This window comes from Amphibalanus amphitrite, unplaced genomic scaffold (genome assembly GCF_019059575.1).
Source record: "Amphibalanus amphitrite isolate SeventyFive unplaced genomic scaffold, NRLGWU_Aamphi_draft 000985F_arrow, whole genome shotgun sequence".
NCBI lineage: Eukaryota > Metazoa > Arthropoda > Thecostraca > Balanomorpha > Balanidae > Amphibalanus > Amphibalanus amphitrite.
The window spans coordinates 213,530-229,793 of record NW_024882479.1 but is presented as its reverse complement, the minus strand read 5'-3'; the positions used below and the strand labels follow the sequence as shown (position 1 = coordinate 229,793).

The window sequence follows — 16,264 nt, the reverse complement described above, 5'->3', positions numbered from 1 at the left end:
ATGGGAGAAAATTCAAAAGCACCTCTTTTGGACGAAAGTTATTCTAAACACTATAAAACACTGTACGTGACTTAAACACACTGAACATGAAAATAGCACCCGTGACCCTTGTTTATACCCCTGAGGTCATCTCAGTTCACGAATGGTATCTAACAGTTTTTCGCGAATAACTTTTGAAATTGGCATGCTTATGCTAGAGCGATGAAAATGCCTTAGTTGTGTTTGGCTCGACGATGCAGACAGCAGATCGACTGATATGCAACATGACAATTTCCGGTCAGATCATGACCTTGACCTGAGGTCGAATTTTCAAGTTGACATTCAAGGTCAAATGGTAGTTAATTTGATGCGTCTTGACGAGAGGAACACGATGTCGGTAAAAATAAGCTCGTGCAAGGCATGAGTCAAAAGTTATTGCAGAAAAACTGTTCCCAAAAAATCGTCTATTTTGGTAGTTTTTGCCCCTTGCAGGCAAAACCGTTGACGTTAGGCCAAATCTAAGAGAGATAGCCAGAAAGCATGCTAATAACTATGGCTATCAAATGCGCTTTTTCGCGGTGCTGTAGCTCTAATTGGTTCCCGAGTTATGCGTCGGCATCTTGTAAACTGTCGATATTCGACCTCGGCGAAATTCCGCCGCGGAATTTCGCGGCGAGATCTCGGCGAAAATCGGCGAAATTTGGCCTTCACCATGACCTGACCTTTGACCTGACCAAAAAGTGGCCAAAGTAATTTCGTCATTATTTTTGACGCTCTTTCGAACGAAGATGGATTATGGGGTGCAAAAAGATATGTTTGCCAATGTGCACGCCTGTTTTTATGGAAATTGAGGGTGCAGCCATGCACACCGTGCTCACTCCCTCTTCCGCCGCCCCCGATTTCTTGCCACAAACGGCTTCATCCGCTCCCGACTGAAAGAATGTACGTTAATATTGATATATTGTCATTTTGTGGAAGTTGGGCAAAGCCTGACCACTACTGGGGCATTCCTCGACTCTACTGGGGCATTGCCCCAGTAGTTAACATGTTAGCCGAGGCCCTGGCGTGAATGCACATCAGCTCAATCATTCAATCACTTTTTTTGTCCTACAGATACCACCGATACTGAAGCATGTTTACTGGTGTTAGACAAGATAAAGCATAACTTCAATTTATGAAACACAATTGAACGAAAATACCCAATGATTTCACGATTCAAAAATAGCCTAACGCAGGAAGTACACATCGAGTACATTATCGCTAAAAGCGCCACATACATTCGATAGCGTCTATGAAACACGACCTAAACTATGAAAGGACATGACGTAGTTCGGTGGTACTTCGACGGGCAATCATTCACGATAGCCAAATAAGCAATCACACACACATGATGCATTAACATATTAGCAAGCACCCAGCAGCAGCACCGTCGCCGGGCGATCTCGCGCGCGGCTGGCGGCGGTGCGGTCCTCGGCGCCTGATTGATCCGCTCGCCGCTGTCGCCACCTTCTCGGGACCGCCGTCGTCGCCGGGATCTCATGGCTCGGCTTGTATTGAAAACTCTAGTGAACCCAGTATCGGAGATATCAACCAAAATTTGGCCTAAATCTAAACATTAAGTTGTTGAAGCACATTTTTGAACAGAAGGCTATAGGTCACATAACATTATTGACTTTAACCGACCATTGGCTGAGAGAGTTTAGCGCCCATCCTCTGTCGCTTTCGTGGTAACTCAAGAATTAGTCAAGTGATCGCGTGAACTTTGGAGCTACCATTCGTTTCAAAACGACATATGCGATACTTCCAATGAGATGTTTTGCTAAAACCACTACAAAGATGTGTCACGTCAACGTGCCATTTATATAGCTTTTAAAGGGATTGTTGATCGTTGATTTGTCAAGAATCTAATAAGTGTTTGATGATAATAGTAAATTCACGAACTCTAGAACCAATAGCTTTCAACTATTAGCAACTGGCGAATAGTCTGGGCAACTGTTTTTCAGCAACTTCCATATAAACAAGCCTACAATCAACACTGCTAGCACGCCGGCGGCGACGGCGACACCCACTTTGAAACCATGATGTCCATGGGCATCCCTACCGACATGATCATCGCCATCATCAGCATCGCGTACAGAAACATCGTCGTTTTTGGTACCCTCTACAGACGTAGTGTCGTCTTCGGTATTAGCTGTCACATAATGATGTTCTTTGGTATCAGCTGTGGGGCTATGGTCGTCTTTGGTATCAGCCGTCGGTCCATGGTCGTTTTTAGTATCAGCTGTCGGTCTATGGTCGTTTTTAGTATCAGCTGTCGGTCTATGGTCGTCTTTGGTGTCAGCTTTCGGTCCCTGGTCGTCTTTGCTATCAGCTGTCGGTCGCTGGTCGTCGACCAGCGACGACGACGATCTTGTACGATCTTGTACGCGAGTACGATCTTGAAGTCTATTGAGGTCATCTACGCCATTGCTGGATACACTCGCGTTCTCGGCGTCGTGTCCGGGCCTTTGCTCCTCCTCGACATGCTTTGTAGGTCCATATTCGTCCTCAGTGTCAGCGGCAGAGATGTCAGCTTCTTCCACTTCATGATTGCCCTTAGGACGATTTCCAGGTCCATGTCCGTCTTTTGGTTCCACTGAGGTGTCTTGAGCTGTTTCAACCATCGGTCTCTCGAAGTCCTCGCTGCCTTCCCACTCAAATGAATCGCAAAAGATGTTTCCTGTGAGTGCCTCTGAGATTTTGCTTTGAGCTGGGGTCATCTGTCCTGTGTCCCCGACACCAGTCAAGAAGCGGGCGTACTTCTCGTTAGGACACACGGGAATGGGTCTTGACTTCACATTGATGCGGGATGCGTTCAGGCTGCGATCTTTTATCGTTTTAGAGAGAGCAAACGATGAGTTTTCTGCTGAAAGGATCTCCAGATCAATCAGAAGCAGTTTCGCTGGGGCAGGAGACTCCAAACGGATGCCCCGAAGGGCATCACGTTGCATCTCATCGATTCGCACATGGTCGATATAGACTGGGCCCTTCGAACTGATGTGAAGAGAGAACGGATGCAGCGTACCAACTTCTACATTTCTGAATGTAAATTTAGTGAGCCGGAGGTGGAAGGCATTTTCGTACAAATGACCCAGCTGGCTGTCTCGGATCACCACTTTGCGAGGATTGCCGGAGAATGCTTTGGTTTTCACAGTGTTTAGTCTCAGACCCAGGACATCAAAAGTGGCACCATCCCTGAAAGTGATACATCCCGGTTTTGCTTCTTCCATGGTTACATCAGTCCACATGACGCGTCTGGAATTCTGACCGAATGATCCTTGGTGGCACTCTTCAATGGACACATTATTCAACTCAATCATCGAAACTGACTTGAAAAAGCCTTCCGGTCTCATGTAAGCGTCTTCGACGTTTTTCAGGACTAGATCTTCAAGAAACATGTCGAATGCGTTGGTCTCTATGACAAGAAGCCCGATTTGATGAAACGTAATCGAAACCTGTTCCACTTCTCGAGGGTCGAAGAAGGCCATTGGCTCGACTATTACTGAATCAATACGGAAGAATTTGAGCCAGCGAAGTGATGTCGGGATCTCTGACAAAACCACGCCCCGCCTGATCTCCAGCTGGCCCACATCGCTGACGGTGAAGTTCTCCAGGAACGGAAGGCCTCCGATCGTGTCTTCCTCGAGGATGACGTGTCGCGGGCGGCGGATAGTCACCTCGCGAGCAGTAGCGGGAACGTCTCCTTTCCGAATGATCGTCTACGAAAAAAAATAACATGGTAAATGGCTATAAACATATTTTAATTTTACCTAACTAAATTTTCATTGAAGTTAAATTAAATTAAATAAAAATTTAAGTAAGAGTGGTTGTTTATACGTTACTTTGCTCAGTAGCTATGATTTATATTCACAATTTTCTGCTCTAAAAAGCTGTTTTTTTATAATGGCACACCACTTCGGATGGAAACGTTAACCCGCGATCCGAAGCGGGGGGGGGGCGAAACGCCCCCCTGTCCTTTTCCGTCGATATCTCCTAAACGGCAGGAGATATCGCCACCAAACTTTCAAAACCCCTCTGGGCATCAATTTTACACATTGTGACCAAAACAATTTTCCAGAGGCTATGATAGGTTGGCCACAAATGACGTCAGAATGACGTCATGTTTTGTCATTCTCGACCGAAAAAAGACCTTCGCGAGAAGACCTGTCAGGCCTACAGCTTTGAAGATACAGACAAAAAGACATAAAAGGTGTAGAATGAACAGGGCTACAAAACTGCCATCTCGGATTTTTTTTACATTTTTGAGTTTTGACCCCCAAAAATCAAAAAACATTTTTTTATATTAGCCAAAAAATCCAAAACAAATTTTGAGTTTCGAAAAAAACGGAATTATATGTGATAGTACCTACCGTCTTCTAGCTACATACCAAATTTCAGATCGATGCCTCGTTTTTTGGCCAAGTTATAGCGAAAAAAAAAAACTGTTCAAAAATTTTGACATCCATTTTTAAAACTCAAATTTTGGCAATTCTAGACCTCGTAGAGCAAATCAAAGACCACCATTAGACTCCCCGAGACGAGCTGCATCGAATCGATAGCCATTTTATGCAAAATATCAATTTTGAAATTTGACCTAATTTGACCTGACCTTGACGTGACCTTCACCAAAACGTGACGTAGGCTGGTCCCAAAGGCTGCTTAACCCACATAATCGTATTTGTCATGTAAAATGGACCATAAAACATGTATCACAAGACACTTTCATATTGTGACCCCCGGTGACCTGACCTCGCTGTGACCTGACCTGGTATCAGTGACATCAGATATCAAAGTATGTGTTTGACGAACAATGTACCATCGATGGTTTTCAATAAATTGCCAATTTACTAGATTTCACAACACATTTCTTGAAATGCCTGTGAACGGTGAAAATCCGACCTTTAACCTGACCTGACCTGTGACGTCATCGGTTTGACCTAGGTCAATGAAATTTAGTCACTAGGTAGTTTTCTGGTGGGGCTATCGAACGCCGTTTGAATTTTGAAAATCGGCCGGTAAATTTTCGAGATCTTAGGGGGGGAACGCCCCCCTCCACCTACGGGTGGTAGGGTCCGCCGATAGCCCTACGGGGCGCGGGTTAACTTCGTCCAAACCACCTTAACCCGCGCCCTGCTGGGGGGTGTTTGAACACCCCCCTTGTGGTTTTTCGCGAATATCTCAAAAACGGCGGCGCGGAGCGCCGCCGTTTTTGGTACACCTTATCATACATCAATTCTACACATGTTGTGAAAATTTCAGACCAAGGTCATTCAAGGTCAGGTCACCAGGTCACTTGAAGTGACCTCACCTCATAAAACTTTCAATGTCTGTCATAGCTACACCGAGTGACCAATCGCTTTGAAACTTTCAGCGATTGCTAAGAGCAATAGCATGTACAAAATGTATATCTCAGAATTTTGATATCGATGACCTAAGGTCAGGTCAATTTTGCGACCTCCCCATTATAAGTCAATGGGAGAAAATTGAAATGCGCCTCTTTTGGATGAAAGACATTATAAACACTCCCAAACACCGGATTACAAGTGTTTTAGACACATTGAACTTGAAAATGGTGTCCGTGACCCTTGTTTATGCCCTGAGGTCATCTTAGGTCACTAATGGTATCTAACAGTTTTTCGCAAATAACTTTTGATAGAGGCATGCTAGAGCGATGAAAACTCCTTAGATGTGTTCAGCTCGACGATACGGATCGACTGATATGCAACATGACCCTTTCCGGTCAGGTCATGACCTTGACCTGAGGTCAAATTTTCAAGTTGACCTTTCAAGGTCAAGTTATAGTTCATTCGATGCGTCTTGACGAGAGGAACACGATGCCGGTAAAAGTAAGCTCGTACAAGGCTTGGGTCAAAAGTTATTGCAGAAAAACTGTTTTCGAAAAAATCGGTTATTTTTGCAGTTTTTGCCCCCTGCAGGCAGAACCGTTGACGTTAGGTCAAATCTGAGAGAATTACTCAGAAAGGGCGTTAATAGGGCTATCGAATGCGCTTTTCCGCGGCGCTGTAGCTCTATTGGTTCCCGAGTTATGCGTTGGCTTCTTGGAAATTTTCGACATTCGACCTGGAAATCGGCGAAATTTTGCCTTCAATGACCTCTGGTGACCTGACCTTTGACCTGACCAAAAAATTGACCGAAGTGATTTCGTCATTATTTTTTACGCTCTTTCGAACGCCGCCTTCCGCATATCGCTACGTGGCCCAGGAGCCGAGTTACAAGGGGGGGTGTTCAAACACCCCCCCCCCCAGCAGGGCGTGGAAATCCAGGACCCCCAGCAGGGCGCGGGTTAAAGGGAAGAAAACAATTAAATTACTGGTAAGAATAAAAATAACTCAAATGTATACCATTTTTCATTCCTGCTCGTGGTTTGAAATATCATAATGGATTGAAAAGAATGACTCACTTTGTCCAGGTCCGGGCAGTCGCACGTCACTATCTTGGCATATTCACACGATGGCAGCACGGAGCAGCAGGACCGGCCGCACACGGCCGGCTGGCCGCTGGGACGGCCCAGCACGACTCCGTTCAGAACCAGTGACGCCATCAGCAGTCTCGGCAGCCATCGAGGCCGCGGCGGTTCGCCACGGAAGACCCCCATGGCGGCGGTTCTCTGGAACCAAGGACACGGAAAATGTAAGAAGAGGAGTTATGTAAGAGGAGTCACCACTACCCCTTTTACAACCAAAATGACCTGACCTTGCCTTCCCGCAGAACGGTGTTATTCGCTACCGCACTCCACAAAGACCGATCTTATGTTCGTCACAGACTGAACTCTCGCCGCCACCGATAGAGGAGAAATTTCGTTCAGTAGGTAGGTGGAGGTTTGTGCCGAGCTGGGGGAGCCCGATTCCGAGCTCTCCCAATTCCACGTCGGCTTGGCTTTGGAGCCGCAACAGACGACGGAGGTCAAGGTCACCGCTAGGTCGACGGCGGATTTGTTGCGCACGGACAGACCCCGGTCGGTAGCGTTCCACCTTCGTTTCGTTACTGTCCTGTTCCTCTTCGATTTATTCCTTCCCGGTCAAGGAGGGGGCGGGGAGACGCACACGCCGTACGGGCTCTCGCGATTGTTAATAAGCCATACAGAGTTAGAAGTTGGAGAATCTGATGTTTGATTCAAGCTGACCGAATGGTTTGAAAGTTCTAGCAATTAACTACTGTTAACGCCAGACGCCTTGAGACCCTAATTTTTCGCGATTATTATTAACCCGGCAGTTGCTGGGGAATTTCGCAACCCACCGTTTGCTGGGGGGGGGGGGGGGGCGTTAAACGCCCCCAGCCGATAACTCGAGAACCAATAGGCGCAGCGAAACGCACGAGGCGGCAAACGAAAGAGCGCGACGAGACGCTTCAGATGAGTACTTTTAAGTTGAATTTTGAGGTCACAGGTCGGGTCAAGGTCAGGTCAAACACCTGAAATCGGGCTTTCAGTAGCATGGACTTCAGGACTTCGCAATGGGCGCCTCTCGTCATAAACTCTGTCAAAACGGTGCACAATCCATCATATAAGGCCAACAAGAGTGTCAGCTCCATGTAGGGGTCAGTCAAGCATAGGTCAGGGTCAAGGTCAGGTCAACCGGGTAGGCACATATCTCCGAAAATCAAAACTGATATTCGCAGCCTGTGACACATGTTTTATGGGTAATTTGGGGCGTAGAACACGATGGTGACATTCATTTTATCATACGTGTACGTGTTTGGCTCAAAAAGTTAAATTTAAGAAATGCATGTAACATGGGCGTGAAGAAGTCACGAGAAATTGCCGAGATTCAGTTCAAGATTTTGGAAAATGCGGAACGATAATCAATAATCGAAGATAGCCATTTGATTGTTCATGGTATTGGCAGTCTAATGGCGTTTACGGCATGTCTGTATGTCTATTCTGTGATTTTATATGATTTTTTGAACATATGCCGTTTTTGGTCGAAAACTCAGAAATCATGACGTCACTAAAACCTCGATATCTCAAAAATTTTCCGACCGATTTTTTTGAAACTTTGTCACAATAAACTTGAATCAATTCCCTACAGGTACCCAAAATTTGGCGCGCCTGCGGCGCGCCGTTTTTATGCTATGGCCCGGCGAAAAAAGTGGGGGCGTTTAACGCCCCCCCCCCCAGCAACTCGCGGGTTAACCCGCGCCCTGCTGGGGGGGGGGTGTTTGAACACCCCCCCCTTGTGGTTTTTCGCGAATATCTCAAAAACGGCGGCGCGGAGCGCCGCCGTTTTTTGTACACCTTATCATACATCAATTCTACACATGTTGTGAAAATTTCAGACCAATGTCATTCAAGGTCAGGTCACCAGGTCACTTGAAGTGACCTCACCTCATAAAAATTTTCAATGTCTGTCATAGCTACACCGAGTGACCGATCGCTTTGAAACTTTCAACGATTGCTAAGAGCAATAGCATGTACAAAATGCATATCTCAGAATTTTGATATCGATGACCTAAGGTCAGGTCAATTTTGCGACCTCCCCATTATAAGTCAATGGGAGAAAATTGAAATGCGCCTCTTTTGGATGAAAGACATTATAAACACTCCCAAACACCGAATTACAAGTGGTTTAGACACACTGAACTTAAAAATGGTGTCCGTGACCCTTGTTTATGCCCTGAGGTCATCTTAGGTCACGAATGGTATCTAACAGTTTTTCGCAAATAACTTTTGATAGAGGCATGCTAGAGCGATGAAAACGCCTTAGATGTGTTCAGCTCGACGATACGGATCGACTGATATGCAACATGACCCTTTCCGGTCAGGTCATGACCTTGACCTGAGGTCAAATTTTCAAGTTGACCTTTCAAGGTCAAGTTATAGTTCATTCGATGCGTCTTGACGAGAGGAACACGATGCCGGTAAAAGTAAGCTCGTACAAGGCTTGGGTCAAAAGTTATTGCAGAAAAACTGTTTTCAAAAAATCGGCTATTTTTGCAGTTTTTGCCCCCTGCAGGCAAAACCGTTGACGTTAGGTCAAATCTGAGAGAATTACTCAGAAAGGGCGTTAATAGGGCTATCGAATGCGCTTTTCCGCGGCGCTGTAGCTCTATTGGTTCCCGAGTTATGCGTTGGCTTCTTGGAAATTTTCGACATTCGACCTGGAAATCGGCGAAATTTTGCCTTCAATGACCTCTGGTGACCTGACCTTTGACCTGACCAAAAAATTGACCGAAATGATTTCGTCATTATTTTTTACGCTCTTTCGAAGGCCGCCTTCCGCGTATCGCTACGTGGCCCAGGAGCCGAGTTACAAGGGGGGGTGTTCAAACACCCCCCCCCCAGCAGGGCGTGGAAATCCAGGACCCCCAGCAGGGCGCGGGTTAAATGCGTGGAATAATTTCAACCACATTTAGGAAGTAGCTGTTTCAAGACCTGCCGAAACTTTTTCTTCAAATACATTTTGTTGTCACTTAAATATTTGTGGCACTTGTCATTGACTCGTAATGTTAACTGTTTTTCCATCCTGGATAGAGGCTTTCATACGTCATATGACATTAGGCTCCGCCCACGACTGCGGCATTGACCCGTGCCCATCAGCGACCTCTGTACAAACGACACCCCTGCCATCTGTAAAGGACTATGAATTTCGCTGACGCTTCACGTGCTATGAATCAATTGCAGCAGACGGTCAAGTAAATGTTAGGTTCTTGTTGACTCTTGTATATAGGACCAAGAGGACCATCACTCCTCAACCTACTACTCACACGTGCTTCGAACAAACGTTAACGATTCCTAACAAATACGATTTTCGATGTAGGATATCTGTTTGAAATACGAGCGATCCTTATGATGTGAAGCGAAGGCAATTAACTTATTATTGCGTTGTTCGATGGTTGCATAGCGAGGTACAAATCGGCAGCTACTTGGTGACATCCGACATCCCATTATCGCATTATCTGCAACGCCATAGGCTTTAAATACAGGTGAATATTTCCTAACCTTATGTCAGTTATGTGCCATCTGCCCGTCATTTGCAGCTTAAAGAAATGAAGCAAATATCAGCGAACATATCAGCATTGTACAATGTACAAGCAATGTGCATTGAGCATTTATGGCTCCTCAGTCATCATGTCGCTCTTTGGGCACTGTCAGCCAAGACGTTACGCATAACTCCGCCGGCTTTCGGCACCGCTCGACCGTCCCTGCTCCCCGCCACAGCGAGAGTGACCGCGCGCCGGCCCGAAACCGCCGCAGGCCAAGACCACAGAGGCGGGGCTTAGCTGTGACGTCATTACGTATCACAGGCTGACTGGTGATAGCCTCTACACACCGGGTGAAAATCTTGCTCGAAATTTAACATTACGAGTCAATGAGAAGTGCCTGAAATATTGAAATGGCGATAAAATATCTTAATTGTAAAAGTTTCGGCAGGTCTTGAAACGGCCATGTCCTGAGCTTGGTTGAAATTCTTCCACGCATTTAAAAATAATCGCGAAAAATTAGGGTCTCAAGGGGTCTGGCGTTAACAGTACGCCATTATAGTTTAGGCTATAATGGAGGCTTAGGCTAAGGCTATGGCTCGATTTTTTTTTTCAACTGCGCTTAACTATTTCACCTGCAGCTTCATAATCGGCTGGTGTAGACCTTTGTAGTTTCTTGCAAAGTCCAAGGTACAGTCCGGTTGCAGTGGAGGAAAAGTAAACCCGCGCCCCGCGGGGGGGGGGAGGCAGAATCTGCCCCCTCCCGTTTGTCGCCATAACTTCTAAACGCGTTACGCCAGCGATGTCAAACTTTTAGTACCATATTATACATCAATTTAACACGTTTTTTTTTTTGAAAATCTGAGCAAAATCCTTCGAAAATTTTGATAAAATGACGTTTAAGTGACGTCCTGTCCGCCATTTTCGCCTTAACCCGGCAGTTGCTGGGGTATTTCGCCACCCACCGTTTGCTGGGGGGGGGGGGGGGCGTTAAACGCCCCCAGCCGATAACTCGAGAACCAATAGGCGCAGCGAAACGCACGAGGCGGCAAACGAAAGAACGCGACGAGACGCTTCATATGAGTACTTAAAAGTTGAATTTTGAGGTCACAGGTCGGGTCAAGGTCAGGTCAAACACCTGAAATCGGGCTTTCAGTAGCATGGACTTCAGGACTTCGCAATGGGCGCCTCTCGTCATAAACTCTGTCAAAACGGTGCAAGTCCATCATATAAGGCCTACAAGAGTGTCAGCTCAATGTAGGGGTCAGTCAAGGATAGGTCAGGCCGGCAGGGTCAAGGTCAGGTCAACCGGGTAGGCACATATCCCCGAAAATCAAAACTGATATTCGCAGCCTGTGACACATGTTTATTGGGTAACTTGGGGCGTAGAACACGATGGTGGCATTCATTTTATCATATGTGTACGTGTTTGGCTCAAAAAGTTCAATTTAAGCCGCGCCCTGCTGGGGGGGGGTGTTTGAACATCCCCCCTTGTGGTTTTTCGCGAATATCTCAAAAACGGCGGCGCGGAGCGCCGCCGTTTTTGGTACACCTTATCATACATCAATTCTACACATGTTGTAAAAATTTCAGACCAAGGTCATTCAAGGTCAGGTCACCAGGTCACTTGAAGTGACCTCACCTTATAAAAAGTTTCAATGTCTGTCATAGCTACACCGAGTGACCGATCGCTTTGAAACTTTCAGCGATTGCTAAGAGCAATAGCATGTACAAAATGTATATCTCAGAGTTTTGATATCGATGACCTAAGGTCAGGTCAATTTTGCGACCTCCCCATTATAAGTCAATGGGAGAAAATTGAAATGCGCCTCTTTTGGACGAAAGACATTATAAACACTCCCAAACACCGAATTACAAGTGGTTTAGACACACTGAACATGAAAATGGTGTCCGTGACCCCTGTTTATGCCCTGAGGTCATCTTAGGTCACGAATGGTATCTAACAGTTTTTCTCAAATAACTTTTGATAGAGGCAACCTAGAGCGATGAAAACGCCTTAGATGTGTTCAGCTCGACGATACGGATCGACTGATATGCAACATGACCCTTTCCGGTCAGGTCATGACCTTGACCTGAGGTCAAATTTTCAAGTTGACCTTTCAAGGTCAAGTTATAGTTCATTCGATGCGTCTTGACGAGGGGAACACGATGCCGGTAAAAGTAAGCTCGTACAAGGCTTGGGTCAAAAGTTATTGCAGAAAAACTTTCCGAAAAAATCGGCTATTTTTGCAGTTTTTGCCCCCTGCAGGCAAAACCGTTGACGTTAGGTCAAATCTGAGAGAATTACTCAGAAAGGGCGTTAATAGGGCTATCGAATGCGCTTTTCCGCGGCGCTGTAGCTCTATTGGTTCCCGAGTTATGCGTTGGCTTCTTGGAAATTTTCGACATTCGACCCGGAAATCGCCGAAATTTTCCCTTCAATGACCTCTGGTGACCTGACCTTTGACCTGACCAAAAAATTGACTGAAGTGATTTCGTCCTTATTTTTGACGCTCTTTCGAACGCCGCCTTCCGCGTATCGCTACGTGGCCCAGGAGCCGAGTTAGAAGGGGGGGGTGTTCAAACACCCCCCCCCCCCCCAGCAGGGCGTGGAAATCCAGGACCCCCAGCCGGGCGCGGGTTAAGAAATGCATGTATCATGGCCGTGAAGTAGTCACGAGAAAATGCCAAGATTCAGTTCACAATTTTGGAAACTTCGGAACGATAATCAATAATCGAAGATGGCCATTTGATTGTTCATGGTATTGGCAGTCTATTGGCGTTTACGGCATGTCTGTATGTCTATTTTGTGATTTTATATGATTTTTTGAACATATGCCGTTTTTGGTCGAAAACTCAGAAATCATGACGGCACTAAAACCTCGATATCTCAAAAATTTTCCGAACGAGTTTTTTGAAACTTTGTCACAATAAACTTAATTCAATTCCCTACAAGTACCCAAAATTTAGCGCGCCTGCGGCGCGCCATTTTTTTGCTATGGCCCGGCGAAAAAAGTGGGGGCGTTTAACGCCCCCCCAGCAACTCGGGGGTTAAAAACGGCAAAATTTCAAACGCCGCTAACATCATCATTTTTTAAGGAATCAAGACTTAACAAAAAGGTTATACGTGATTCTACTTTGTCTATCAAATGGCTATCTCGTTTTTTGAAAATTTTGGATTTGGCCCAATTTAAAAAAGCTGACTTTTTTGGGAAAATAACTATATAATCCAAAATTTTCAGTTTATCGAAAAAAACGGATTAGGTATATGTCAGAGGAGTGGTCTATGTGCACCTACATACCAATTTTTAGAAGAATCGGTTCAAAAATGTGGGAGTTATTCAAAATTGTATGATGTCACGACCAACAAAATTTTTGAAAAATGATTTTTTTTCTCGAAGTTCTAGACCTCGTACGGAAACAAAAATAGCACCATCCGATTTCCCGTGAAAAACTGCATCAGCTAGACACCTTTTTAGGTCTTAACAACAAACTTCGAAATTTGACCTCACTTGACCTGACCTTGTCCTGACCTCGACCTGAAATTCATCCAGATGTGGTCCATGTCACTTATTGAGTGTGCCTATTGAATTCTATGAATAAAATGACCCATAAAACATGCGTCGCACATGTCCTTTTCTATATTTCATTTTTGGTGACCTGACCTGACCTTGACCTTGACCTTTGCATGATATTGTATGCACCGAATATTGTCTTGGTAGCCTACGAACACGTTTTGGGCAATCAGTCTCAGTCCATTCTTCGGCAACTACGGTGCAAGGCCGATCGTTACGCGGCACGGGCGGACATCGATAGCAGCGCCTCTATCGGTCACTAGGGAAAGCTGGGCTGTAGGCGACGAAATACTGGCTGAGTTGTCACAAGTTAAATAGGTTTATAGACATCCGTCTTGTGAAAAAGTTGAACTTTTGCCTTCAATATTTCTACAGGCAATTTTAGAAGTGCCTTCACATAGATTACAAACCCGTTTAAATTGTTTTATTCACTTCAAGCCTTCCCTATTGTTCTTGATGATGCGGTAACTATTTCTAATTAGTGTTTCTAGCTTAGTAAAAGAACATATTGTGCAAACGATGAAAAAAGCATAAATGGAAGATTTTAAATGCAATTTTCTGTAACAAATAATGGTAAATTCTCTACACATCAAGGAAAAGGTGCATGCTAACTGATAATCCGATAATCCGATATCTATATAATATATAATCCGATAACTGATAAGTTCTTGGGGCCAGTTGGTTTCTTCTTTTCTTACGTCGCCCCAATGGCCGCGAATACACTTGTGATAACGCCTATCGTACTGTAGAAACTTGGATTTTGTACCCTTGACCTGACCTTGACCTGACCTCTGACCTACTTAAGTAAAGAAAATTGGCTCTTAAGATCAGCCTTGTTGAGAGCTTTCGAGTGCCGTTTTCCCTGGGTGTGCAGTGAGTGCCAATTGGGGCTGGGTGGCCTTTCCTCTGGACGGGCTCAGCCCCGGCGACTCACCAGGGTGCCTGCCCAGACCAATGTCTCCCCCTATATCCTATCATCCTCCCGGCTCTGAAATGGTCTAATTGGACCGAAAGGGCCTAACCCAACAAAACAAAAAACAAACAAACAGCCCCCACTACCTCAGCCAGCCAACACCCGTCACTGGCAGTGACGAGTGTTGGAGGGGGGGGGGTGGAGGGGGTGTAGAGGGTTGGATTGGAGGGGGAGGGGAGTGGAGACGTTTCTCGGGCGAGTTCTCGCGAATATACTTAAAAGGGAGTAGGAACCCTCCCACCAGACATATGTATGGATCTGAGTGATGGATCTATGATCTCAGTGGATCTCGAAGCAAACTGCGGATTAGAATCTATGATCCCACCGGATCCGGCGTGAAAAACTTACCCTGGATCTATGGTCTCATAGGATCTGTCTTACGATAACTCAAGAACATGGATCTATGTATGATCTGAGTGGATCCCGGCATTCACAACATTTGAAACCAGGTTTTCAAGTGTTTATATGGCAATAAGTGCCATAAACCTATAGATAATGACGTGCAATCAAATAACATCACTAAAACAGGACGTTTGCGAGTTGAAACCAGTGATTTTTTCAATTCTTGTGCTGACAAAAGTAAATGAGGATATATGATCTCACTGGATCTCAAGCGAAAAATTAGATCCGGATCTATGATCCCTACGGACCTCTCAATAAATTAAAGACCTGGATCTATGATCCCGTCGGATCCGAGATCAGGATCCGTGGGATCAGAACCCAGATCTGTTTTCTCGGATCAATTCAAGTGCATTAGCCCCTTAGAATCCGAAAACTGCTGACTTTGAAATTAAATATATCAGAGCTAAAGCAGTTTTTGATGTTGTGAATGCCGAAACCGGCAGTTGAATGCCAATAACCCTAAATTGGCTATCTCAGCTCAAAACTAATGTTAAGCTTGGATGGTCACTTTAAACTCAATTTAAAACACTTTGAATTGAACCGATATGGAAACTGATCCCTAGTCTCACCTTCGTCTGTGTTGTAACCCTGTTGCTTGGGCCTTCCTCGATCTGCGCCTTCCGACGAACGCCATGAAGTCCTGCCTTGTTCGCCACGGTGACGGCTCTGAGCGTCTATGGCCGGCTTGATGCTTGGGACAGCTCACTGATGCAATCGTATCTGAAGTGGAAACGATAGGTCCCGCACTGCAATGCTTTTGTGATATGAACAGCTTAAGATCGGCATTAGGGGACCCTCTGAAATCATACAAGTGTTGATAGACAGCAGAAACCTGAGTAACCGTAGATAGTAATATTTCTTGTCAACAGAGCACTCGACCACTGTTCACTTGTGGCGTGAGTCGTGGAGGTAATCGACGGGAATTTATCTTGCAATGATATATCATGCGCCACCATGAAGCTATAGTAGATTTAGGACCAGATTTAGGATTGAGAAGATACCTACAGGAAGTGGTTCGGGGGGGGGGGATGGGGACAAGAATCATTTGTGGTACTCATCAGCAACCCATGTGTGAGTTGACGGTTTCACGTCAATCAATGTGCACCTACAGAGCTCGTTATTGCGCTAGCTCGCCTGTCGCCCCCTATAGAAGGCGTCCCACTTATATTTCTGAAATTGGATACCCCTAGCTATGCATGCTATTAACCCTCGCCCGTAGAGGGGGGGGGGGGCTCGAACGGACCCCTCCCCCTCGGTTTTTCGCGAATAACTCGCGTAAAAAGCGGTTGATCGCGACGACACTTTCAGTACCCTCAAGTTGATCAATTTTACACCTACCCTAAAAATTTCATGACCC

The 16,264-nt window shown here is 45.6% G+C and overlaps 1 protein-coding gene across 1 annotated transcript; it reads right to left on the bottom strand.

Annotated features, from left to right (window-relative positions):
- Positions 1-924: 924 nt before the first annotated feature.
- LOC122368883 lies at positions 925-15,682 on the bottom strand. Its single transcript, XM_043343193.1, has 3 exons — positions 15,477-15,682; positions 6,440-6,646; positions 925-3,737 (listed from the first exon to the last, which is right to left on the bottom strand). The coding sequence occupies exons 2-3, from the start codon at positions 6,632-6,634 to the stop codon at positions 1,938-1,940; spliced, it is 1,995 nt and encodes a 664-aa protein (XP_043199128.1). The 5' UTR covers positions 6,635-6,646; positions 15,477-15,682; the 3' UTR covers positions 925-1,937.
- Positions 15,683-16,264: the final 582 nt, after the last annotated feature.

Bases quoted from the DNA above. Each gene is read 5' to 3' on its own strand.
- LOC122368883 (XM_043343193.1), bottom strand. From the start codon at position 6,634: ATGGGGGTCTTCCGTGGCGAACCGCCGCGGCCTCGATGGCTGCCGAGA. The intron at 3,738-6,439 runs GTGAGTCATTCT...TTTTTTTCGTAG, and splicing joins ACTGCCCGGACCTGGACAAA to ACGATCATTCGGAAAGGAGA.